The following is a 27,412-nucleotide window of genomic DNA, read 5'->3' as shown; positions in this document are numbered from 1 at the left end:
GAAATTAATGAAGTGGGTGATACCATACCTGTTGGGGCAAGTGGTAACTACAGCCGATAACTTAAAGGTCACAGGTTTGATCCCTATGTGTCCTTGGGCAAAACACTGAGCCCCCTTCTCTTTCTGTATATGGGATATAAATGTGCAGGTTGTAGATAATCCTAAGATATTTTTAAGCCTTGTCCTGCATTCAAAATCCTACTTACAGAAGTATTATAAGCAAAATGTGCTTAAAGTATTAAAAGTAAAAGTACTCGTTCTGCAGAAATATAGCCCCTGTGACTGGTATATATGTGTATATTATGTTATATATATTACGTTTATAGTGATGCATAAATAAGTATTTTAACTGATAGTGGTGGACACTACACACACTGGATAATTTGACCTCTGAGTTTTGTAAAATTATTTAAATAAAACATCATGAGATGAGAGCTGAGGGCCCCAAACTGGAAATGGAACACAATGCATTGTATTTTATAAGCTTATTATATCATTAGTTAAATCTTAATATGAACGTTTTTGTTACATAAATGTAATGAAGTAAAAAAGTACAATAATGCAATGGAACAGCAGTATCTGAAAATAATACTTGAGTACAGTTACTTGAGTAAATGTTCTTAGTGACAATCACTGTAGTTTTTAAACATATGTTCAGATACAAGCATGATGCCACAGATCAAGAGAAAAACACTTTTTCGTTCACTTTCTTCCAGGATACTCTCAATCTTCTCAATCCAAGCATCGCAGAGCAAAGTTATCTTTGTTTTTAGTGGAACAAAGACAACACTCAAAGCAGAGATCTTTGGGGAGCCGGCTACCTCAGAGCAGAGTATCTGAGATGGGGCAGAGGGATGTCAAGGAGACCGCGTACGGGGGATTTGGGCTCTCGAGGACTGGCTATCCGGTTGAGACAAGCACAGCTACAGTAGTGTGGCAACAAAGTACAAACATGCCGCTGTCGAGATGCATTGTGTCTCGGATGGAAACACTTACTGTTAAAATGCCAACCTGACAAAACACAAGATTTTCCTCTGATCTCAGGTGAGCTGAGGTCTGCACACAAGAGCACGTCTCCCTCAGAGCTTTGCAGGAGGTTTTGTGAGGTTATATCTAGTGAGGTCAACAAGCTTTGTTCAATATTTTCCAAAAACAATGAATAGAACATGGGCTTAGTGGAAACTTACGCAGGACCCATGCTGTTTTTCCGTGTATGTGAGGGGATTTTATTATAGATCTACCATTTCATGTAAAGGTCACTTGAATGCAATAAAGAAAACAACTCATTCAGTGAGGTTGTGTATGTTGATGGCAGCAGTCCTGGATCACTGAATTCATGGATTAAGACAGATTTGATTATGTTAAAGCTTCTATGCCACATATACAGGAAAAATACAGAAACTAAATTCTGGTACGAACAAACAAATCTCCTTCTTCTTCTCTGTGTACATCCAGAGGTGAATGAGTTGCAAACACTTTGTACTTGAACGCCCTTTGCAGCCTGCTCCATAAAAGCACAGTAAGAGTTGCTGAATTTTCATTTTAACCAGACCAGGTTGGCCAATTCACTGACTTGCAGGAACAAAGTGACAGCTCTGCATCCTACCAATTGTGTGTTCAAGCTTAAACAGAGATATACCATCCAGAAACAAATTATTAAGAGGACTTTTAAACTCCTAACCACCCATGGAAAGTACCAACATCACATGTGTAACAACTGATTTGTGCAGCTTACGCTTATCTAAATTCCAAAGTTCCAAATCACATCCACATTAACCAATCTGACTAATAAAAATCTATCGTTTCTGATATAATCATAAAGGATCCAACTGCTCTGATGCTTAGCTGGGAGACGAGAGCTTTAAGTCCTGCACACTAAAAGATAACGTGCTGACTGTCCATGGTGACTTGGCCTCTTTACAATCTCAAAAAACTGTTTTCATGAAAATGTTAGGATTATAATCAGCCTTCATATCATGCGTTGTGTTTCCAGCTTTAGTGAGGGATGATGCTTTTTAGAAATTTCTGGGGGGCTACATGAAGCTGAATGTACAATGAGAGGGTCGAATTGTGTTGGAATACTGAAGGTGTCTTTAGGGTCTTGCTGTGTATAGATAGCGTTATGAATTATTACTTCGTCCACTGTTCTGTAGAAAGAGGTGTCATTAAAGAACATCAAAAGTCTTTCTCTCACATGCACATAGACTTCACCAGCTCAATACCGAGTAAGACAGTGCATGTTCAGCAGGAGATAGATGCTAATTATGCTAATGTATCCCCAATTAAGCAAGGTCTCTATGGAGACAAAACTTCAAAGGTTTTGTCGAAGCGTGCTGTCATATTGGCTAGAGATGCCCCTCTGAGGAGAATGTGCTCTCGGGGTGTGTAGACTCCAAGTCAAATAGCAGGTGGGCTTAAAATGACAGAAGTGAGAAACAGAACAGGGTCGGAAAATGTAAATTGAGGACAATGAATAAACATCACATCTGCTGCAAACCTCTAATCCAGAAACATGATACTCAATTGCTCCTAAAACATGACCTGAAACCTACTGTGCCCTCACACCTATTAAACACGTGCACTTAGGAAAAAGACCTCACTAATCGATAATGACAACAAATTTGAAGGCATCCTCAGTAATGTGAACACACGAGCGCACATACACACAAACAGACACTCATTAAGAATCAGTAATAACTCTCAGAGGAGACACTAAACATCTGGATAAGATTTGCTAATCAGCTTCTACTCTGCTAGATGAAGATGTTGCAAGAGAGGAGATATTATTAATGATGGGACCCGCCTCTCAACACACATACACACATACACAGAGGACACTTAACACACCTCTAAACAGTTGTTTACATCACAAGACAAGGTTCATTACTCTAATGTATCCTCGGCTCTCAGTCTCCTGGGTGTTTTTTATGTTCCTGCTTGTGTTCACCCTGTAGACAGCTGTTTGTGTGTGTGTATGTGCGTGTGCGTGCGTGTGTTTGTGAGTAAATGTGCTGGGTCGCTACTTCGTCACTTTTAAGGTGTGTAAGTCATGTTGACAGATGTCTTGAAATTCAAGTCAGTTTTTCTTTCATTTTTTACCTTCTTGGTTTTTCCACAGCTGCACTTAACCAAATTACATTTTTGTGAGATTTCTTGCATGACCTGAAATACTGATGGTCGCTTTCTGAGACACCCTAGGTTTGGTAAATAACATAACCCTTGAAGTACTTACAAACATCTTATTTCTCAGTGGCAATTTGAAAATGTAGGAGAAGCAGCTGTGGCTGGCTAAAAGGTAGAGCAGGTCATCCTAACCCGAAAGATCGACGGTTCGATCCCCAGCTCCCTCCGGTCCACATGTCCAAGTGTCCTTGGGTTCTGCCATTGGTGTGTGGGTATGTGTGTGAACGGCATTTATTTCTGATGAGCAGTTGGAACCTTGCATGGCAACCTCTGCCACCATTGTGTGAATGCTGACATGTAGTGTGAAGGTCTTTTTATTATCAATTGGTACATACTTGCAGTCTCTCTTAATGGCTGTGTAGACTTGCATTACTTACACAATGTTTATATATATACAATATTTCAGGTATTTATGTGAAGTTTCCATCCAGAGCAATTTATATATTTGAGTACAAAACTAAAATTAGTTTCAGGTATTGGATCAGCAAACATTAAGTGCAAACAATGGAAATGCCGTGAGAACCATGTGAAGACCTGACAATCCCGCAGTGACAGCAGAATAATCACATGAGAAAGTTCAGAGATAAAATGAGAAATAAAAGTTGAAGGAGACAGATAGAAAGGATTTTTTGTACTTAAGAGTGAGTAGATGGGGAGATTTTAAAAAGGGATATGATTCAGCAGGGAGAGGCGAGTGTGAGGATTTAGCTTGAGGAGCATTAGGGGTAGAACAGATGATGGGGAGAGACTCTAAGCTGCCGGCTGCCCTAATTATTGTTGGAAGGTCACTACACAATTTTTTATCAATTCACAATCGGTTGAAAGTGAGGAGAGTCAATTGTGTCAACCAACACACCGAACGTTCAAAATAATGTTCAGAATATATGATTTTCAAGCGTATAGATGTCGAAGAGGATTAATGATGCTAATAACAAATCAAGACAGTAATAACACTGATGTCTCCACTGCGAATACAGCATGAGTAATACAGCAGAGATAGGTGGATCGATTTCAAGGGCGGATGTTAAAGTGAGAGGAAACAACAGAGAAGTGAGAAGTGGAGGGTCAGACTAGTCATCCGCAGTCTGTCTGTCTCCTAATTGCTCCCATGGCTCAGCTTGTCAGAACAACAGCAGCAAAGTGAAGGACTCTGGCCGAGGACAGGGAGCGCAATGGCCGCTCGCTTACTTTCTTCACTTTATCACTTTCAACATGGAAACATCAAAGCCGGGTTTTTTCTCAGGGTTGTGGCTCCATTTCTATTGTGGCAGAATGAACAGATACTGACTAGCCAGCAGCAGTAATTTGTTTCTTTGAGTTCTTATCTGCTTAAATTCATCATTTCTGCACAGGGCCTTTGATTAAAAGTTACATTTTAATCCCTCTTATCATGGAAGAGACTAAAGGTACCAACATGTCCCCCAAACTAAATGGCAAAATGTGTCATTTGTAAAACCAGATGCTACAACGCTGTGGTTACAGTTTGGTTAAGTTTAAGCACAAAAACGACTTGTTTGAGATTGAGGTTTGGGTTCAAACTAGGGATGCACTGATCCAAAACACCAGAGCATTATCAATACCAATACTGACCTTAGTAAGCAGATCAGATATTGGCCAGACGAGACGGATCCACATTAAATACAGTTGTTTGTCATTGTTATCATACACATTCAAGGTTTACTCTATCAGTTACATTGATTCAGTAACTGTGTGCAGCCGGCTCAGTTTTTAGTGCCACAGCAATCCTTCATGTTACATTTCATTAAAAATAAATCCAATGAATTACACTGAGACATGCACCAATTTTGCATTGGAAAAAGAGAACATTGTTGAGGTGTCGTAATGGGAGTGAAAATGATGTGTTGGTCCAACGTTTTGTTTAAACATTCATCCATATTTATGTCCTTTATAAAAAACATCTATCACACTACACAAGATTAATAGTTCCAGTGACCATTAGAGAACTTTGTCTTGTCACTTTAATATACACATATTTTTGGGTATTTGCTTAAATCTGGTAAACAGTAACAGCTGTATACCAATACTGCTACTGTATATATATAATATAGCTCACAAACCCTGCTGGTTAATGCTTGTAGCTGTCTTTTTATTTATTCTCATTGTGACCTTGATCCTGTATCTTTTGTTTGTCTTTATCGAAAGTACTTTTGCAAACTATCAAAAATATGATTGGCTCCATATACCTTTAGCAGCATTTTTAAAAAGTTGGAAAGTACTCAGAGAGCATGCAAACTCAGCTAAGCAACCGTCTGCATTTATCTTAAAAATGCCTTATTTTCACAAGACATTTTTAAACATCCTGTTCTTGCAATGTTAGGAAATCCTTTGAATATTGCTAGATCAGCACCAGACACTAATTACCTTTTCCACAGGCAATGGCCTAATTTTTAACCAAATTTTGTTCAAATATGCTTGGAAGTTTTACATATATCCTGCAAGCTACGAAAACAAAAGACACAGATAATAATTATGTTCACAGGCAGTTTCCAACCAAGCAATTAAAACCCAAAGAAGGTGATACTTGATTCAATCTCATCACTAAGTTACTGATTAACACAAACTGGATCAGATGATGTTGTGATCAACCGAACAGAAGTGTTTGCAAAACATTGTTATCGTTCATGTCCTGAACCGTGGTGGATTTCGAAAACAAAACTGTCTGATACATTAAAGCAAATCAGGCTGCATATGAATATGTGTGCCAAGAGATTTTAATGTTGTCTGACCTGTTGGCCATAGATCAGGCTCAGAAATCCTTTTTAATCTTGGCAACCCCTCATGACTCAGTTAATAAGTCCAACAATAGAGTTTGGATGCAGCCCACACTGTGTTGTCAACATCAGTCTTAGTACTCAGCTGAAACGGGTATCCAGAACAGATAATGTTTCTTTTTTAGAGTAAAATGTGTCAATATACGTAATCCTAAATATAACAACTTTTATTAAAAAACTTTGCTCAATCTAACATATCAACTTCTGATCAACCCCATGTCAATTTCTGGCTTCAATTAACAACTTCCAATTAGTCCTGCCCACTTGCAGCTTAAGCACCACCCATGTACAGTTTAGGCCCCACTCATTCTGAGTTTGGATACAAATACAGATCATTTAGACACAGATACAATTATAGTGTACTCCCTCATCCCTAATTTAAGAGTTCTTCACATGTTGAAAGGGTAAGAGATTTATGTATATGTATTCATCTGCTGTTATTGACAGGCAGACGGTGATTGAAGTCTGCTGCCCTTTGAGGTGCCGCTTGATATGGGATCTGAAACAAGAAGTAGAGCAGAACGGAAGCCATCTGGACTTATAAATCATCCCAAATATTACTTACACAGCAGCGATCTCTGTCTCTGTTATCTGTCTGTCCGCTTTTCAATTTGGCTTTGAAGATTGCGAGTTGTCCGCCTGTCCGGGCTGTCTAAGTGTCTGTCTGTGCGTCTCGTATGGCAGCTGACACAGGGGGACCTCTTTGCAGTGACAAATGACTCAGACTTAAGTCGGCTCTGAAACCTTCAGGAAAGCGGACTGACCTAACCAGGACTGTGTATGTGGTTCAGTGGAGCGTGGAGACACTCGTGGAGACACTCGTGCAGCATCATACCACTGTACGCTGGTTTTGATTTACAAAGTGTTTCCATTTTCAGCCTGTTAACAGCATTCTCTTCCTGTCTGTTTTACACTGATAACTCATTTTCTTGCTCACATGAAGCCAATACAGCCATCATATTCAGCTGGGGCCTAAACTGATCATCACAGCCTGAACCGATTCATAATTTAACAATAACAACTCAAAGTGTGTGTACTTCAGTGTGTGTGTCTGTTTGCAAGCCAAGGCTCTAGGATGTAGGGATCACATCTGGCTAGTTCATTTTATCAGAAGCCAATTTTGAACAATAAAATGTCTGTGAATATCTGCCAATAGGAGCTGGCACTGTTACAACAGGAACTGTGAGTATGTGTTAGAGGTGTTGTAAAATGCTTCCCAGAACTGAGGTTGATGAGAGAGCGTAAGCATGCTGCCACCAATTGTTCGCGTGTTATGGAGAAGTCGAGGGTGAAAGGAGGCAAAATGGCAAACAAAAGTATGAGCTGGACAGATGATGAGAGGGAGAGAATGTGAACGAAGAAAGATGTGATGGAGAGAAAGGGAAGAAATACATGCCAAATGATGATAAGTAGCCAGTAAGGTTGCTGGGCTGAATCCCTGAACAAGTTAAGAAACCCTCAACCAATTACTTTCAAGCTGCCTTTGGGCAAAACCACAGCTGCTGAGGTGCAGATAATAATACTGCAACACGATAACTACATTCAAGTCAGCTCACTACTTGTTAAAAATGAGTCAAAAAAGAAATCTGAAAGTATAACCAGACAGCCCTTAGGCATATGAGCCTTAGCTGTCTACAGTCTAACCTTATATTTCCTACAGTGTTACTGAAGGATCTGCAAGAGGCGTATAATGATGTACATATATACTCTTCATAGACTCCCATAAGTAAAACAACGCAGTTTTCTTGTGGGCATATTTGTTTTTTGTTTGTTTGGGTTTTTTCTGTTGACAATTTCTTGGCTGAATTCTCAGAGTTCTTTTGAATGCAGCACATATCCAATGTTATATGTGGATATTCATGTAACCTTGGGCAAAATTTTATATTTTGTATATATTTTGCATCTGTGTGAGACAGTATTGCCCTTAAGTAAGAAATACTTTGCTCCGAATGTGAATCTCAATGACTTTGGTGATCCTCAGACTTTCCCTTTAATTCCACCATGAGGTTCACAATTGTGGTTCATTGGTTGGTTGGCTGGCTATGCATTTGTTATTTTCTTTCGCATTAAGTATTATTATAAAAAATTTGCATTATTGATGAAAAGGAATTGTAAATAATGTAAAATATCAGATAGAAGCATATAGAATATTGTGCTTACAGTGCTCATTACTTGCATATTATGCATTACGTGACTTGCGAGATGGCAGAGACTGTATACTGGATGATTAATAAACAAGTGAAAATCAATGGTATAAGAATCAGAGTGAAAATCTGGTTTTAAAAGTACCATTTGAAGTGCACAGTTATTGTTTCTTTACTCACTTAAAGGGTGCATAATCAGCAGCTTATTCACATTTTACCCCCATTTTCCACTCCACTTGCTATTACTAGACCCATATTCTGACCCGCCATTATCACAAGACACAGTAATCTGTGGTCATCAGAGTCTTCTTGCTCCACGAAACACAACATCATGGAAAGTAGCACACATGTATACACAGTAGTTTTAAATGTATAGATTTTTTTTAAAAATAGATTACCACAGCTGGAGTCGATGCTACCTCACAAACACATTATCATCTCTGTTTTTTAACACCTGCTGTACTCTAAGTGCAGCAGAGGAGTTTGGATGCTGTTGCTCCCACATCAGCAAAAAAAAGCATCCGCCCTCTTCTTCCCCTCCCTCTGATGTTCTCCCGCCTTCCACAGCACACACGGTTCAAAGTATAATACTAGTGCTGAAGGTAAATCAATTGTTCCCCCATTGCTCACTTGAATTTCTGTGTGTGTTATGTGTAATGAGTGTGCGTGTGTGCGCGCATCAGCGTGGGTGTTTAACTGAGAGCAGACGACGGCTATGAACACTCCCTACAATCAGCGTACTATTAGTCATCCATACAAAACAAGGACGAACAATACGTGGAACAGGAGGCTGTGTAAGGTTTCGAACCACAGCAGTAATTACCTCCAACCTGACAAACAGAGAAGGCCTTCTGTGGAGGCGGCAGATTGCAGCAAAGCTTTTATCAGAAGGCGAAGTGGAGGTAATAATGGGATAATTGTTTTGGACGATGGCTGCCTCTCCCGTCGTTACCTGCACAGTCCTGCTAACTTCTGCTGGCACTGAGCGGATTTGGCTTGGCAGTCACGGCACTGTCATGTAGTCAGTGTCTATGTGTCCGTTTGTGTGAGTGTGTGTGTGTGTGTGTGTGTGTGTGTGTGTGTGTGTGTGTGTGTGTGTGTGCATGATGAGGTTTGTGTATGATGAGGTTTGTGTTGGCATTTGTCTGGGAGTGTGAGAGTGTCAGTCCTGCAGGAGTGGGTGTGTGCATGTGGGTTTGAAATGTGTGCGGGGGGTGAGCGCCGGCCAAGTACACCATGTTTTTTGGATAGCGAGCGTGCCAGAAACCAAGCAGGACAACACGAATTAAATCTCCCTTTCATCAATCTCTACACCTGCATCTCTCAATCCCTGCCCTCCTGCGCCAGACTAATCCATTCCTTTCCATACTAATCCTTTCTCTTCTGAGTCTTCATTTTCAGAGATGCTCTTTCTGGCATTTTATTTTTATTAGAAAGTCTGCAGTTGAGCGTGGTGGCAAAAATGGAAAAAGAAAGAGAATAGATCTTTTGCAACGAAGACCATGAGCTGAATTTAAATCAAAAAACCACAAACAACACCTTTCCTCTATCCTCAGTTTTATCCTTCTGATTAGATCCCGACCAATATTGAGTTTTTGAGACTAACCCCTTTAGATATTTCAATCTTATAAAAGCATATTGGCCGATTTTTGTTTTGCTTTTTGACAGAACAAATAACAAGAAAGAAAACTTCTAAAAACCTACCTTTACAGTATATCCCACTAAACCCAGCCACAAACGAGACTTGGGATGAAAACTCCAGTCTCTAGTGTCAAAGTACTTTGTACACCCACCTAACCTGAGATCGCCAGATGGTTCGTTGGGGGGGGGGGCAGCCACTTTCAAAGGCACTTTCCAAAAAGTACTTGATTGTATGAAACAAACGTAGTCAAATGTAGTCAAATTCTTACCAAAGCCAGTTGGGAGTATAGCAAAAACATGTTTTCCATCAAGAAAAGTCTTCAGTGACGTTCTTTGCTCTTCCTTCAATAAAGAAATACTATCCGGTTCTGAAAAAGGGATGCTAGCAGCACTCTAGTGCGGTAGATAAAAGAAGTGCTTCATTTACTCCAGAAAACGTTCCACCACCACAACATCATTGGGAAAAGAAATTGGTAATTAATAAACTACAGGATTGTACGATCTCATACCACACAGAGCTCAGGGTGGATCGAGGCTATACAACGTACAGGATTGTGACGTCAGAGAACGATGTTGGTCCTATATACAGTAGTCTGGGCTAAAAGACACTTTTGTCAGGGAACAAATCGTTGATTGAATATTGAAAAAAACCCTTCTTGTCTGATACTGTAGGATTCCTTAACATAATCATAAAAACACAAATCAGTCTTTAGCTGCTACAAGATGTTACCGTAGGAAAAAACTAATTAAATATGTTGCTAGTGAATTTGTTGTATATTGACTTTACAGATATGTTCATATGTTCCCTTATTATATTGACAAAATAAAAAGATATCTGGCCAGCATGGCAATTCTTCTTAAATATATTTGCTGTTGCAAATTAGTTGTATATAAACAGTGTGACTGGGGTTAATTGTGTTATTGTGATCAAAATATACAGGGCATTTTACAGGTAAAAAATAAACTCTCAGTGTTATTGGTTTTTTTTACAAGTTTATTTTTTATATTAACAGTATAACAGTAAATTCTAAATAGTAAACATCACAAAAAAATTTAATAGTAAAAACTATAAACATTTTATTTTTAAATCAATAAAGCTGAGATGAGAAAAATACTTTAAAAATATAAAAATGGAGCCTGCGCCTTTAAAAAAAATCACAATAGCCTAATAAATGATATTGTAATAAACAGTATAACTGTAATAAACATTAGATGATGTAGTGTGCGGTATGGGCTAGCTTGTGCTACTAACAAAAAAAAATTAAAACCAACTGTCACCAGTGACTAATTAATCTTTATGTATTAAAAAAAAATTAAAACCAACTGTCACCAGTGACTAATTAATCTTTATGTATTAACTTACGTATTAATTTGGATTTAATTTACTCTTATACCTTTTCTCTTTATGTGATACAGGAAAGGTTTTGCAAACATTATATATGACTCACTGAGACCGACATACAGTGAAATCCAGGAGCTAGCAGCCTGGCTTTAGTTTAGTTATTTAATGAGGGGGGAAACATACCCTCTTCGGTTTGTTAATGGAACAAAACAGCTACAGGGAATACGCTGTATCTCAGGTCTGCTGGGAGTAATCAGGAAGATGGAGAAAGAGAGGGAGGAAGGAGGGTAAAAGGCAGGCGGCGAGGGACAGAACAAGAGTAGGAGGGTGGTAAGAGGGAGGGGGCTGGGACATGCGAAACGATGACACATGAACCTGGTCTAAAGGGAGGATTCTTTGGGAAATAGAGAGGGATGAAGAGAGGGAGCTCTTGTGAGAAACCATCGTATGTCTGCTCTTATGCACTACTTCCCCCATATTATAACCGTATTTTACATCCTTGGTGCTTTTTTTTTTTTTAGGTAATAATGCATTTTGGATATTAACATGTCTCAAAACAAAAATCACCCATTTTGCCTTTTTCCCCATTTGGTCCTATTTTTGTCTGCTTTCCCTGCATAAAGGGTCATTCTGTGTTCCCTGGCCACCTGTGTCACTGTGGATTAAAAGCGACAAAATGTCTTTTATAAAACAAGCTGAGCTGCATCTGAAAATAAAGCAGTTTGAGTCAAAAAGGAAAAAGCATTGCAGTAAGCAAAAACATGCAAGGAGAGGGAAGAAAAAAGCAGTGGCATGGAAGGAGAGAAAAGTGGAGAAAAAGAGGGAGAGTGGTAAGCAGGAGCAAGGCGGAGAGCGAGGGCAGATTAGAGAGCATTTTACACTCTGAGCTCTTCATCCATCAACACAATCTGCAAAGCTTTGAAGAGAGAAGAGATGTGCAAGCTTTTCATCCAGAAATGTTTGCTCTGTACTGCTGCACAGCATTCTCTCTGTGTGTTTGTGTGTGTGGACATGCCTGTGCGCCTGCAGAATCAGCTCTGTCAGTCAAGCAAAGCAAGCGGTTCAGTTGAGCACCCAAAACCAACCGACATCGCACAAAAAAATCACACAGACCGAAGTGCATTTCTGCCTAACAAAAGCTGACGTGGTGTGGCGAGCCAGAGATGACAGGGAAGTGTGCGGCGACATTTTTGGCAACTCTGATGAGCAACAATCTTAACAAGTTGGCTCAGCATTCCTGCACTGAGATATGTACATTAAATGACATTATTTGACACTGTGTCACTGCAAGTGTCACACAATCGCATGTCTCCAAAATACCTGTATACCCTAAAAGATTACTCCCCAGATTTAGCACTGAAATCCTACTGTACATTGTTACTGTTGTTTTTTTTTTTAAAAAAGATAAAAATGTATGCAACAATTCCAGAGATATTGTCTTTTTTGTTCCTTGAATTGTTCTTCCTTGTCTGGCGCTTACCTTACCCACAATGCAACTCAAACGCTGACAGTTCAGTCAGGTGTGTTATGCTAGTAACGACTAATGTTGCCTTTCCAATGTAGCCTTTTAAAAATCAATAAGATGTAAGAACTGAACACCTCCCATCAATGTCCTCTTAGCATTCAAATTCAGACATTCTCATACACTGTTAATCCCTGGATTAGCTTGGGCAATAAGACAATAAGCCATGAGATGATAGAAATGAGAGATTTTCATACATATCTCTGGTTGCATTAATCAATGATGAAGTACCTTGACTGTTCAGGTATTAAATTCATCAGATTAATTACAAACACAAATTCCCATGTAATTACTACACATATAAATCCTTTCTCAAATGAATCAATACTGCGATTTACCAAAAAAAGTATATTGCATATACTGTGATTTTATCCGTATCGCCCACTCCTTTCCCCACTTAACCTGTATGATGTCAAACAGAGCTCATGAAAGAACTTCCTCCCCTGTAAATGAAATAAATAAGGACTCCAGGACATAATGGATAATACAGTGATGTCTACATAGAGGACTCAGAACATGCTTGTCCACCATGCTGTTTCCAAGACATCGAGCTCATCGCTTCACTTTGGAGTGCTGTAGAGGCCCAAGTGATGCAGTTTTCTACTTAACCTTGGCGACATGCTCTGACATAGCTTCAGTGTGTGTGTGTGTGTGTGTGTGTGTGTGTGTGTGTGTGTGTGTGTGTGTGTGTGTGTGTGTATGTGCATGTAAACACACTGTCTCATTCAGACAGATTTCACAGCCTCTTTTGGTGTCTGATATCTAATTCTGTTCTCCTTCGCTTTGAAGGATCTTTCAGGCCAGTGCTACACCTCTCTCTCCCACACACACACATACACCTACACTCAGACATTTGCACAACTCTGCTTTAGCACTTTCTCTCCGCTCTCCCTCGCTTTCTGTCAGGGTTGCCATGGAGGGAGGTTTTCTTTGCTGCCATGACAACATGACTTCTCTTTGGTCTCCCCTAACGACAGAAGAATGGAACAGACAGCGCCTAGTGATGTAGATGTTTTTGGAAAGGTATCTCAGTGATTCACACACACAGCTGAAGTCACCTGTCCTACTCTTTGCCAGGGAAGATTAGTGTTGTAACAAGTACTCGCCTCCTTAAGTAAAAGTAGCAATACAACCAAAGTAAAAATACTCCTACCTAAGTATGACCAGCAAAATATATACCTAGTATCAAAAGTAAAAGTACTTGTTCAGTAAAATAGCTCATGTGGCTGATACATATTTGTAAATCACACTTTATATTATTATAAGTGTAGGCAGCATGTTACTGTTGTACTATGAGGGGGAGCTGGTTTATCTACTTTTGGGACAAACCTGAAAACCGGCCAAAAGCTACAAAGACTGGACAAACAGCACATAAAGATTGTTTCCACCAACTTTAGTGTATGTCAGGAAGAAGCATAAGCCTTAAGACTGAGTAAATACACTAAACTGCAATTTGCACTACAGAGGCCAAAAAAGGAGGGGAAAGAGTTTGTGTAAGATCCTGGATGGACAGGCATGGGCCACAAGGACTGTATAGCTTACGGAGGGAACTGGAGGTGAGTTAAATTTGTAAAGCTGCACACCGGCACAAGTGATGACATAGTAAATATCAAATTGTTTCAAAAAATCAGTATGAGAACGACTGACAGCAACAAGTGTTAAGATTAGAAACTTCAAACCTTGGACCTACTCATAATCTGCTCCATTCTTTAGATACAGACAAGTAGTTTTGTCCAACCAGTGGGTCAGGCCAGTCCAAAGGGTCACACAGATAAAGCTGTTGTGAGATTATTAATGGGAAAGAAGAAAAAACATGGCTGCTACACAAATCTGTTTTGTGGACTAACATTATCTCTTAGGGTGGCAACTGTTATTTAAAAATGGATTAAAGTACAAATACTTCAATTTTTTTACCCAGTCTATATACAGTTCTTGAGTAAATCTGCTTGCATGCATGTGAGAGAGATGATGTTCATGTATGCATGATGATGATCGTATCATTACCAATTCTTCCATTTGTTGGTCCGCAGCTCTGCTTGCATGTCTAACTCTTGAGTATTTACATAGCAAACTGTCTGAGTCAATTGTAAGTGTATTTCTAAACCAAACTGGCAGTTCAACCTGGTCACACTGAGTTAATTTTGGTAAGCCGAGGGGGAAATGTCAGATGAATAAATATCTTGCTTCTGGTTAGAGCCAACCCACACACAGGAATGTTCTACTTGAACAGCCATTACCCTTTTGAATCACAGATCAAGTACAGTATGGTTTTTTTTTAGCAAAACAACGATGCAACTGTTTTCCTTCCCGATACAGAACTTAGGGTATGACAGCTGCATGCATGCAACTGATTGTGGAAACACAGAATCTGTATGATGATATTTATTGACAGAAAACTGTATTTACATAATGGTTAATCCCAGATCTCCTTAATAAGGTCAGTATCAGTGCAGATACCAATCAGGCATATTAAATCAATCCCTAGCTTTCATCACAACTTCTTACCTTAAGTCTCTCAGACACCCCATCAGTAAAACTGATGGTGAACTCCTCCACCTTGGGAACCTTCAGCCTCTTCTTCTCTGTCTGATACTCTGTGCGAGTTTTCACCACCACCTGGAGGAGAGAGACACCGTTAAAGCAAATACTCAGGGATGCTGAAGGCAATGAAGGGGAGATGGATGTTATTCTTAGAAGGGGATAGTCATGTCACATTTTTATCCACTTAAAGGTCTTATCACACCTTACATCAACAGACAACTAGATTGAGGATGTGGAAAACAAGATTTATAGGAACACAGAAAGTATGTCAAACATTTGAGAAGATCCCTGTACTTCAGACACAATACCAAGGTGCAAGAAGATCATGGAAAATGAAGAAAAATACATAAGTATATATAAGTAAAGACAGAGCTATAGATGATGCATATAATAGCACTGTTAATATACAGTAGCAGTGCAGTATATTGTAATAGCAGTGAATTCATGGACTTGGCACAGAATCAAACAAAGATGAATTACACTTAACACCCAACACAGCTACAAACCATCCTACAGACAAAACACTGGTGCCAGGCATATGTTAGAGCTCTACTGTATGTTAATAAGGTCTACTGCCCAGAATCCAAGACTCCCAGTCCGAAGGGAAAACACTGTGCTTTGTGCCGGCAGCTAGATGGAAAAAAACAGCCAGGGCAGTAAAGCTATGCCCCAGTACTGTCAATCTAACACTCCTCAAACAAACAGGTTTAGAGGGCTGAGAGAGACACGGGGAAAAAAGGCAGAGTGTAACTCCCAAACTCTTATATTTGTCTACTTTTGTGGAAGGTACTAGTTCATAAACTCTTGGTGGGGGAAAATGGATGGGATTCATTTGGCAGTACGGCTAAGGTCCCTTGAGCAAGGTGTCAAACTCCAGTCCCTTGATTCTGTCTGGGCTACCCCCTAGTAGTCGACTTATCCGTTTGTCGCTGAGAAGAGTCTTAGTCGACGCACTTTTCATTTGTCGGACAGTCGCAGAAAAACAATGTCAAACTGCCCCTCATCACTGGGACAAAAATATCAGCGGACCTTTTCTCTTGTAACACAGGGAGTCACTTACTGGTGCACTGTTGCATATGCTAACTGTACTAGCTGCAGAAAATCCAGGCACAATATAAAAAAGCCTCTGAACTGCTGTTTGTTTAGTATTTTAGGCAACCAGTTCCTAAAAGGTGTCTCATTTTGAGTCAGCATCAATCGTTCCAGCAAATACCCAAAAACAACATTTGCTTCCAGCAACTGGATATTTGTGATTGAGATCAGTGCCCACTAGTCCTGTTTAGTACATAAGAGAGTGAGAACTTTAGCTAACAGTGTACAGCAGATTAATTCATTATAACAACAGAATAAACTAATCTTTTCTACATCTATAATATCTAACATTAAATATCTGAGTTATCCTCTAAACATTTTCACAATCCACACTTACAAATCCTAATCCTAAAAAACCTGAATTAACTTGTCCCCTCAGCTTTAGCATAGTCTCCTCTTTAGTGGCACTGGCTTAAGTGAACAAAAGAGTTGCTTTTACCAGGTTTCACCTCATCACTGCACTTACTAAAAGGAGAAAGTGTCCCCGTTGTTTAGTGCATTCATTGTATTTTAATGCGCACCAGAGGATGGGGCAGACACAGTGAAAGGTGTACAAATGACAAGGCAGAGGAGAGGTTGGATGGAGAGAAAGAGAACAATGTCTCAGTGTCCTTGTGGCTAATTGCGCTGCTTCCTAGCGGTTCCCCGTCACTTTGAGACAAAGCCAGAAACTGCTGTGCACACAAACTGGCTCCACTATCTGAATAACAACGCCATCAATTGGCTCTAGAAAGCTCTTATCTAAGAGTTGAAGACCGCAGTAGGTGTACTGACTCCAGTGCATTTGATTGGACCCCCGGGGCTCCGGAGCCTTGCGGCGTTCGGTGCAGCAACACCCGATGTCAGGCTTGTCATAGTCATAACTAATGTCCTAATTTTGTCTCAACTTTCTCATTCTTTGACTCATTTCACAATAACGTGCTGAGGGGGCCTCTAGGTTCAAACACAGCAGCGCTTTATGTTGCTTCATTACTCTCTCCCCTCCTGTACCTCTCGCCCCTTTATTTCATATTACCTAATGAAGTGGCGATCAATCAATGTTGCCTCATTTGCACAGTCCTTTAGCTATAGGCAGCTCATAGAAATCCACTGAACAAAGTGGCACATTCTCTGATTCGACAAGTCCAAATACTGTCTGGGAAACCATTAATATACAAACAATTAAATCTCGTTTTAACAAAGCTTGATGTAAAAAACATCATATAAATGATGCAGCCATGAACAGTCGTGACAGGATGAATGAAAATATAATTACAACTTGCGTTCTTAATATTGCACAGAGGTAGCACCTCATTTTTCATTTGTGATTTGTCATGAGAATCTATTAATGTTTATTTCTCAGCCACAGTAACAGCATGGCCCCTACTTTTTTGTCCACACTAAAACTGAGACATTCACCCCAGAGGATGAATCCAAATTACTTTGGTAATCCCCCGATTTTTTTGTCCCCAAGAGTTTGGCATTTACGATATTTACTTATAGGTTGGATCACCATGAAATCTGTCATACTCAAATGTTTTCTATAACAACTATATATCTGTGGCGCTCCAGATGAACACCTGATTGTCCATTGGGGCAACTAATACCTGCCATGATCAAACAGCAAAATAATTAGTTTTTATTGCTGTAGGCTGTCAAAGCTGGAAGGCTAAATTGCCTATGTAGTAGGATAGCATTTAACCAGTTAAATCCCCTATAAATATGCTGCTGTACTCCATCGACAAGTCCCTCAATGATGATAGATTTGTACCCCCTTTTCTTCAAGCTACTTACCCCAAACCGAAATCGCTGTACCAAAACAATGGTGACTGCCACTGATTTACCCAAATCTTTGTTAACTTACTGTGTCTGTGCTATTTCAGTTGCATGTTGTAACTGTGAAATATGTTAAATCATAATTATTTTCACAGAATATCAGTGTTGTTCACACCATTACACCCAAACTTCGTTTTGTTTCCCAGTGCTGTGTGTGTGCAAAGTATTTCCAAAAATAGTAATAGTATAGTTTATTTCTCCTTTCTAGGAAGCCCCCCTGGTGAAAAAAAATAAATAAATGCGTGGCCACACATTACTTTCTCGTGGCCACGCGTTATTATCTCGTGGCAACGAGATAGTTAATGCGTGGCCACGAGATGATTATTGCAGTCATTTCCATGCAGAGACTGTTGATTGTTACCAAGGACAAGTTTGAATTAATTTCGGCGATTTATGCGGCAAAAGTGCGGTGTCTTTGAAAATAAATAAATGTATCGCATAATCGCGTTTTTCTGGAGGGACTGCATTTAGCATTACCAACAGTGACATGTCCGGCTTCACTTAGACGTAAGCTCCTCCAGCCCATCGTAGCATTATTATTGACATTACACTCGCCATGACAATAACAAAAAAGCTACTCTTGAATACAAAAGCAGACTATAAACTACCTTTATTCATGAATAATAAACAGCATCACTGACAGCTCCATATGGATAACCATCCCGCTACTGCATTACGAGATAATAACGTAACGCCACGCATTATTTTTTTTTAATCCAATGTCACCGGGGGGCTCCGTACCTTTCCTCTAAAATGCCCAATTTTTACTACTGTGTTCTTCATCATTTTCTTCCACTACCTACATTCAAGTACCAGGAAGAACATAACTGTACTCCACCCTAAATGTGTTTTTTGAGCTGTAAACTGAATTATATGACTGTACTGTGATGAAACACATCAATATTTGTGTTCAAATTGACATTATTATGAAATTTATGAAAATCTGCATTTTGTGGGTTAAAAATGGCTCAACACGCCCTCTACTGTTTTAAATCACCCTTTATATTTTAAGACAAATGCTGAGTTAGAGTCGTCAGTTTGTGGCAACTTTACATCACAACAATTATATAAAAAAACACTGCCTTCTCTAATCAGAGAAGGGCGTCCGTCCTCCTCAATCTTCAGCGTGAAACTGCTGCGCTCATTTTCAAATGTATATCGATCGAGGTGCATCATTCACGTGGGTTTATGCTAGTTTTTTGCTAGTATTTTTCTGCCCCAGTGGTTTGGACGTGTGCTTTAGACGCTGTAGAAACATCAATGGACTGCAATGTTTACCACGATCGCACGCACTTTTATTTGCTGAGAGAAAGGGAGCTAGCAGAACTGAAAAGTGTAGTTACACAGTAAATGATTGATAAGGCAAAATTACACTGCAGGTTTGCACTGCAGTGTTATCATGAATTGTAATAACTTTGGTGATCTCCTGACTTTTTATCTCAACTTTTATTCCTCTTACAATTTTCTTTAACACAAGCATAACAGCCTCATATGGTGACTGTGGACTTTTTAATTTAATATCTTCACACATTGACACAAACCTCTACATCAGTAACAGGAAGGTAAATGAATCCAGTGCATGCATGAACAGCAGAGGCTGCAATTTTCCCAAGGGAATCTATTTACAGATATTCAATTAGTCATGTATATTTTGTGCAAACACCTTCATTCACTGTGACCTTTTAATATCTCCACGACTGACACAGAGTCCCTTAGATCTGTAACAGAGCTCCACAATTAATTTCTATGTGGTGAAATGACTGCTGCCACACAATGTGATGCTGGATGCTTTTAAAGTCAATAAGACTTGGTATATGTTGTTTTTTTTTTTTTTAAAGCACTTTAGAGTTTTTCAAGAAGTCATTTTTATATTTGAGTGGATAAATGAGAGTTTGAATGACACATGAAGAAGAAGAAAAGTACATTTCAGAAAAGACTGTTTTGGCTTGTCAAACTGAGCCAGTGACTCTCTCTCTCTGTCTCTCTATCTTTGTGCCTCCAATCACAGTATTTTTTTAGGTTTGATATTCCCTGTGGAAAAGCTGTCAAAACTTTTCTCTTCTCCCTGCCTTCCACAGTATGTTATTCCTCAGACCTGTTATCACTATGATTGCTGTTTCATTTTTCATCCCCAAAGACTGAGCTGCGGGAGAGTTCGTCTTTGGTGAAGTTTCAGTGTGGAAGGCAGCTGCAGACATTTTTTTTTTTTTGGACATGCTTGATTCAAGTCTTTCCTTGTGAAAAGAGCAGTGAATGAAAGCCACATAAAAGCAGGGGGGATCCATCCTTGTGGCAGCTCTATTGGTACAACACAAGATCTAACAGGATGAAGTGATGATATGTATAATCAAAGGCGGTTAGTAAACATCTCTATTAGTGTTTGGATATTTGGTTGACTTGAATTAGACACCCCTGCAGACACAAATGACAAGTAACTCTAAAATAAGGTATGCATTATTTGCAAATACGGGTTTTCAAAGTAATTTACTTACACAATAATATATTTCAGAGGATGTAATTATAATACTGAAGTTATCATACCTTGCACTTACACAGTCTTTATCAAACACATTATATATTTGTGTAAAACCTAAAACAAGTGATTTTTTTTTACCACACGGATCACCTTTTAAATGGATATTCTCATTAGCAAACAGTTACCTATTTATACATTAAGCAGGTATGGAGCAACATTAGTGTTCATTTGGAGTTAAAATAAGTCAAATATCTGCTTAGCTGCTAAAAACTCCCCTAGGTTCACCAGTTAGTCGCTGTCTGTCTTCCATTTATTGTTGGAGAGGTAGCGTACAGTGGGGGTTTTTAGAGCTTTTGTTGCTGAAAGCAGCTGCCTGAGGCCACTAACAATTACCCTAAATCCAAAACAATGAGCTGAAAGATGCTAAAAGGCTCAGTAGAGCTAAGAGGAACAGCAGAGTTAGGTGATAATCACTATGAGCAACAATTTTCACATGCATGGTAATTTAATACATTGTTAATATAAAAATAATGATTATACCAGCTTAAAAGAGAAAATCTTTATACCATTACAAATAAACCACAACAATCACTGGACTCACTCCCAAAACCCACTGTTGGTCTCTCGGGGCGAGCAGTGCTGATTATTTCTTCATCCAGGTAAGTAAGAGCAGTTATTTGCATTCCCCAGGCATGTGAGGTGTAAACCAATCTCTAGCTACACAGCTACAATACAAACCAGCATGGCTCAAAGTCCTGAAGAGCAATGGACCAACAGGCAGCACTAGAGTACTGTTACACAGTAAACAGGGGCAAAGAGTGGCTGTAAGAGTATTAAATATATAGTTTTTCATTACTTCAAATACAAAAGATATTAATATGTCCCTTGTTGCAGTTGGTTCCTCCTATTTTTAAACAAATGTATGACTGCAAAATCTTTTTAACATTTCTACAAGTTTGTGTTCAATTTAAATGTGGAAACTAATTTCCACATGAGTGCATGCAGTACTTGTTATTAAATTGGCTTATTATTTTCAATTATTTTCAAATCATTTTCAGACCAAACTTTGATTAAAAATCTTTATTAATGTTACAGCTGAAACGATTAGTTGATTCAGCCACTACTCTTGTAACTGTTTAAGGTGTTATTCAAGCACAAATACCAAACATTCTTCCCCGCAGCTCACTCTATTGTGAGGATTTGCTTACATGATGGTGGACTGAATAGACCTTTTTCACAGCAGTCCTTTTGACACAAAACATTAGGTAATTACAGTTCTGTTCAATTTAGTATAGCAGAGCCTTTCAAGTGAGTCAACATGCACAATAACAGCATCCTGACTATGTTTGACTTGAATGGAATGAAACGTTGATTGGTATCATTGATAACACCTGTATTTACCCTACTATTTCATGTCAAAATGGCTGCTGTGAAGACGTCTGTGTCTATATTTTGATGTGTTGGACTGTTGGTCAGACAAAGCAAGCGGTTGGTAGACTCTTGATGTCACCTAACCCTAACCCTAACTCTAACCCATGTCACATATTTCACTATTTTTTGACATTTCATGGACCAAACAACTGGTAGCTAATCAAAAATAATTGTTAGTTGTAGCCCTAATGAAATAGATTTGATGATAAATATAACATGTAAGATGAATATGAATTACATATAAAATAGCTTTACATTACCCGTTGACAAAGCCTGACCTTTCACAATTAACATATTGGTCAAATATATGCTATTGATATTGAGTCATTACTATAATACATTTAGTTGCCTTTAGAAGTTACAGCTACTGCTCTGTGCACAGCTAGCCAGCTAAATTATAAAATAGGTTATGTATAATTTCGCTCATTTGTCAAATTAAACTTGGATGGAGGTTCATCTGGTTATGAGGCCTCGTATTGTAACAACACATAAGAAATCATTCATTGATGCATTACTGATTTAAAATGCTGACTGAGGATCCTTGCTCCCAGGAATTCCCTAATTTATGAGGATAAGAACACATTGCAGTAAAGATTGAATGAGACTGCTCTGAAGCAACTGATTAGAGAAACAAGAAAAGGATGAGGGTGAGGGGTAAGGAGACATGTTGGACAGGAAATGTCATAGCCTTTGAAGCAGATTTTTGTACCTGAGCTTTGATCTCAGAGAAATGAAATATAAAAAGAATGAATGAAGGGAAAAAAAAAGATCTGTGTGTCTTTCTGATACAAACTATCTCTATGTCTCTCCTCACCCCTCTGGTTGTTGTTTTTTTTATAAACTACCAGCAATCCAATCAAGATATTGGTGCCCCAGTGGTGGCTGTGATGCGTCCCTGCCCAGATGGAATAAAATCTAATACCTCTCTAATTCCTCAGCCTCTGTAGGCCCCAGCAGCATTGTTATTGTGTGTGTGTCTGTATGTGTATGAACTTCACTGTGACTGCAAATATCCCTGGGTAACCCTGTAGTCGGGGAGGTCACACAGTCATCAGGCAGGATCAGGGTGAAAACAGCTGGGGTCGTATTTGTAAAGCTTCTCAGAACCGCACTGCTGCTCTGAGGTACTAGACAGGTCATGTGACCCAATAAACCTCGCTTTAGCTTTAAAGGACAGACAGGGCAAAACTGGTCTGAGATCAGATTCTGAAAGGCTGATAAAAGCTGATTAACAATGAACTCTTTCTGGGTGGGGCTGCTGGCAAAAACAACAACAACCTTAAATTCAGGGAGATTATCATCACAAAGACATTGACGGGCCATATTTTTAGGGTTAGAGAGAGAAACCCTAAAATAGATATGGCTTCCTACAACAAGTGGCTATAATTGCTATTTTTTTAAAAACACTGTTTCAAATGAACAGGGTTGTTCGTAGAGATGAACTTAAAGAGAATTACCACCTGAATCTATAGCTCCCCTCAGCTTTACTGAGCTTTATACTGAGTTACAGCTCATTGTTTATCTGTCCAGCCCTAAACGTAACTGTTTTAGTTCTCTCCACACTCTCATAGAGAGAAACTCACTGCACACTGCTCAGCAGCAAACATCAGACACTCAGTAAGCAACTAGCCTGTGATTCCCTAAATGTTTCCCTAAGGAGTTGGTAGACACCAAAAACAGAGCTAAAAGACAGTTAATATTTGATCAGGTGACAAGAAACATGACAAAAAAAGTTATAATAATATATTGGCCAATATTAGCTAATTGCACATATATCGGTGTTGGTGAATATGTTAGCTGATAAATGACAAGAAAATAAAGAACAGACATGCCAAAGATTCAACTGTAAAATGCCCAGACGAGTACATTTCTAGATCACAACTGTAAATAAAAACAAGGGGACCTCATCAATTATGTTCTTTTATGTTATGGGTTATGTATAGAAACTTAAAGTGTAACTATATAATTCTAATAATAATAATAATTCTGCTAGCTCTCTCCCTCTCTGCAAATGTAAAAAATACATCAGAGATCTGCACCCTGTGGCCTCCACACTGGCCAGAGTAAGTGACAGACTGACCGCAGTAGTGTAGCAGGAACAGCAAGCTGGTAGTTAGTTCCATTGAATTCAGAAATCCTGTATTGATCAGGTTAGAGTCAATAAGCAACTGTTTGCCAACCACATCATAAAGGATGTAAGGATTATAACTTTGAAGCAGGATTACTAAGTATTACTCAAAACTGGTATCAAAAGGACAACAAAAACACTGCTACATGGTATTTTAAAATGATAGAGTGTGATCATACACATACACGTACGATAAAGTACAGTGTGCAGAATTTCCATTAAATGAACTGTGATAGCCATCATCAACACTTCCCACGCTCTGACGTCTAATTACAGATTTCATTATTATTTCTCTTGGCCTCTGTTGTGTTCATGCATCACTTGCCAGGAAGACAAATTCTCACACTTACAGCTGGAGACACATTCAAAGATTTAGTGGCAAATTGACCTTTAAAACTCCCACACTGTCCCATGTCAAAACAAATGGACCCAATTCTATTTGCATAATGATTTATAAAAAGGAAATTTTTGCTTAATGCTTGTAAGTATGGACGACTTAAACCAGCTTATACATGCAGCAGCTGAACTAACAATTTCTCAGTCCTCTCAAGCAAGTGAGCAGCATACAAAATCTGCATCAGCTGTCAGCGAGTGTATCCAGAAGCAACAAGCAACAACAATCTTTGTGCCTGCTTCTCCCAGGGCATGTAAAAAATTCACTGATAGTCAACGAAACAGCAAGCCTTCTTTTTCTCTGACCTCTTGTCCTTTCAAATGTCAATGACAATAACTCTCTGGTATATCACAGTTACTTACACACCACCCAGACTATTCTCTCTGTCTCTCTACCTGTTCAGGTAATCAGTAAAACACAATTTCACAGTACAGTGCCATGGCAATGCAGCTTTGACCACAGTATAAAGCGATGTTCTCGAGTCTAGTGATTTAATCCGAGTAAAATGACTGACAGCTCTATGAATTGGTGCCTGTTGACAGAAGAGACTTGTCACTCACACGTTTACATGCCTATAATGTATACACACACACACACACACACACACACACACACACACACAAACACACACACAGACACACACACACCTTCAGAATGCACTTAAGCTCCACTGTGAATGAAAAGCCTTCCTGTGTGTTCTCCTGTGTGTGAGTGAGTGCACTGAATGACAAGTCTGCCCGGTTAACAGGTATATGAAATGGAAAGAGATTGTGCCTCCCTAAGCAGAATACACAGTCAGGGTTCAGGCTGTACGGTATGTTTCTTTCTGCAGAAGCACAAATGGAAGTCCGTTTGTGGGGTGGTTTTCTGTAAACCGTATACAATAAAACTACTTGAAGAGCTTAATCCCAAAATTAAACATCCATCATGTGAATCATGTAACACCTTGGACATCATAATATAAAAGGCTTTTGTATAGTAAGTTTCCTGTATTGTAAAAAGGTGCCACATAATGCAATCTTTACTCCCTCCATGTGATGTTTTCCTGTTTTTCCAGGAATCACTCTAAACTATTTCAGTCAAACATATAATATGAAACATTTCCGCATTAAAATGTCTATAAATGCTAGGGCTATGTTATATATTTTGTTGAGTTGTGTACTTACATTATCCCAAATGTTTCCAACAATGCAGTCAGTGAGTGAGAAAGGAAGTCGGTGAAACTAAACATAACGTAAATGAAACTTTAATACATTACCTAACCCCCTAGCGACAGAAATTCCATACTGCATGTTTTCAGGGGATAAAGTCTGCTTGTTTTGATAATATGAGCAGAGGGGCTGGGATTTCTTTCAAAAAAATCGGATTTAGGGCTGCTAGTCATGCAAATTTTCATTATCGATTAGGCAATTAATCATTTAATAAAACTACAAGACAAATGTAAAAGTGACGTATTTTGGTTTTACAGGACGTTATGTGCCGTGCTGTTTCTTAGCAGTGACTTACTGGAGTCATGTCAAGATATAACGTGTTAATTAGTGAGCTTTAAAAGTGCAGGATGGTGACTTTTGTTACCATTAGAGACAAGTTAGCTGATTCAACTTGCTTCCAGTCTTTGTGCTAAGCTAACCGGCAGCTGGTTGATCTTCTAATCTAGCATAACTAAAGGCTAACTGAGAGGGTAGAGAGATGATTTTATGTGGGTTGGATTTCCAAAAAGGGAATCCATATTGTTGTAGCATTAATATAAAGTAGCTATTAAACCGTATTCCTGTTTAAAACTGAATTGATTGTCCTATTAGACTCCAGTCCCAAGCCCTATTAAGTGGAGTATAGAGGTCTGAATAATGTCTTGTGATACCTAATAAGATGAGAGCCAACTTACTGGTGCAATGATTTTATGATAAAGTCCTCTTTGGAGTTCTAGTTCTATTAGTATACAGACATATGGATTCATATAGCTTTCAAATTATATCATCACACTGCAACTGTTGCCTTGAAACAATGTCCCACAATGGATGCATAATAAAGCTTTCATATGTGCGAGGAGCGTCAATGAGCTTGCCTATTGTCTAATTCCATTAATTTTCATAATGTGTAATCAGTGCAGCTCTCTGTCCCCGACCCCATAGAAACACCAATCGGCTCTTCACTTGCACTGCCGCCATGGTAACTGGATTAACGAGTGGCGGTACAGTTACTATGGGATGCCGAGATGATAAATGACAGTCTGTCTGGCACCAAATCTGTCTCCTAATCTCAGCTGGAAAACAAAGGACATGGCTGGGAGACAGCTGAGATGAATGAATGTGTGAATGAATGAAACACTGTGGGTGTGTGTAGGAGTATGTGTGTGTGTGTGTGTCTGTGTGTATATATATATGTGTGTGTGTGTGTGTGTGTGTGTGTGTGTGTGCGTGTTGGGAGGGTTATTCAGCATAGAAAGGTTTGAGGACAATGTAGGTCAACAGCATTGAGTTGATAGAAACAGGAGGAGATTAAGACAAACAGATAGATGCAAAAAACAAGCAAAACTCTCCCTTTGACACACACACACACACACACACACACAAACACACATACACAAACAGGTTGTAGTCTCTCACCTTGTCAGGTGCTTGGCTCTGGAGGCTGCCAACATCCAGTGGAGTGATGAGGGGAACATTTTGAAAGCCGTCCTCCACGCTCACAGGTTTGGCCCCTTTGTCTTGAAGATTACTCCCCAGTTTCACCATCTTTCAACCGCCCTTATATATTCCTTTATTTCCCTGAAGACTGCTCCTGAATGGAGGAGGTGTTGAGAAAGGATGGTTTTACCTCACAGCCTTTCAGGTCAAGGAAACCTGGCAGTTGCTGAGACTATTTGATAGCAATTATAGTGTACCAGGAGATTAAATATTAATGTTTTTTA

At 39.2% G+C, this 27,412-nt stretch overlaps 1 protein-coding gene across 1 annotated transcript in view; it reads right to left on the bottom strand.

Annotated features, from left to right (window-relative positions):
* The window catches only part of nsg2 (neuronal vesicle trafficking associated 2), a 39,427-nt gene that overhangs the window by 11,390 nt on the left and 625 nt on the right, over positions 1 to 27,412 (bottom strand). Inside the window, exons 2-3 of the mRNA XM_051401679.1 lie at positions 27,108 to 27,282; positions 15,130 to 15,240 (exon numbers count right to left, since the gene is read on the bottom strand). Coding sequence (XP_051257639.1) covers positions 15,130 to 15,240; positions 27,108 to 27,236 — 240 coding nt within the window. The 5' untranslated portion in view covers positions 27,237 to 27,282. The remainder of the gene's footprint in view (positions 1 to 15,129; positions 15,241 to 27,107; positions 27,283 to 27,412) is intronic.

This window comes from Dicentrarchus labrax, unplaced genomic scaffold (genome assembly GCF_905237075.1).
Source record: "Dicentrarchus labrax unplaced genomic scaffold, dlabrax2021, whole genome shotgun sequence".
Taxonomy (NCBI): Eukaryota; Metazoa; Chordata; class Actinopteri; family Moronidae; genus Dicentrarchus; species Dicentrarchus labrax.
Note: the sequence above shows the minus strand (reverse complement) of the source record. Positions and strands in the feature narration are given on the sequence as shown.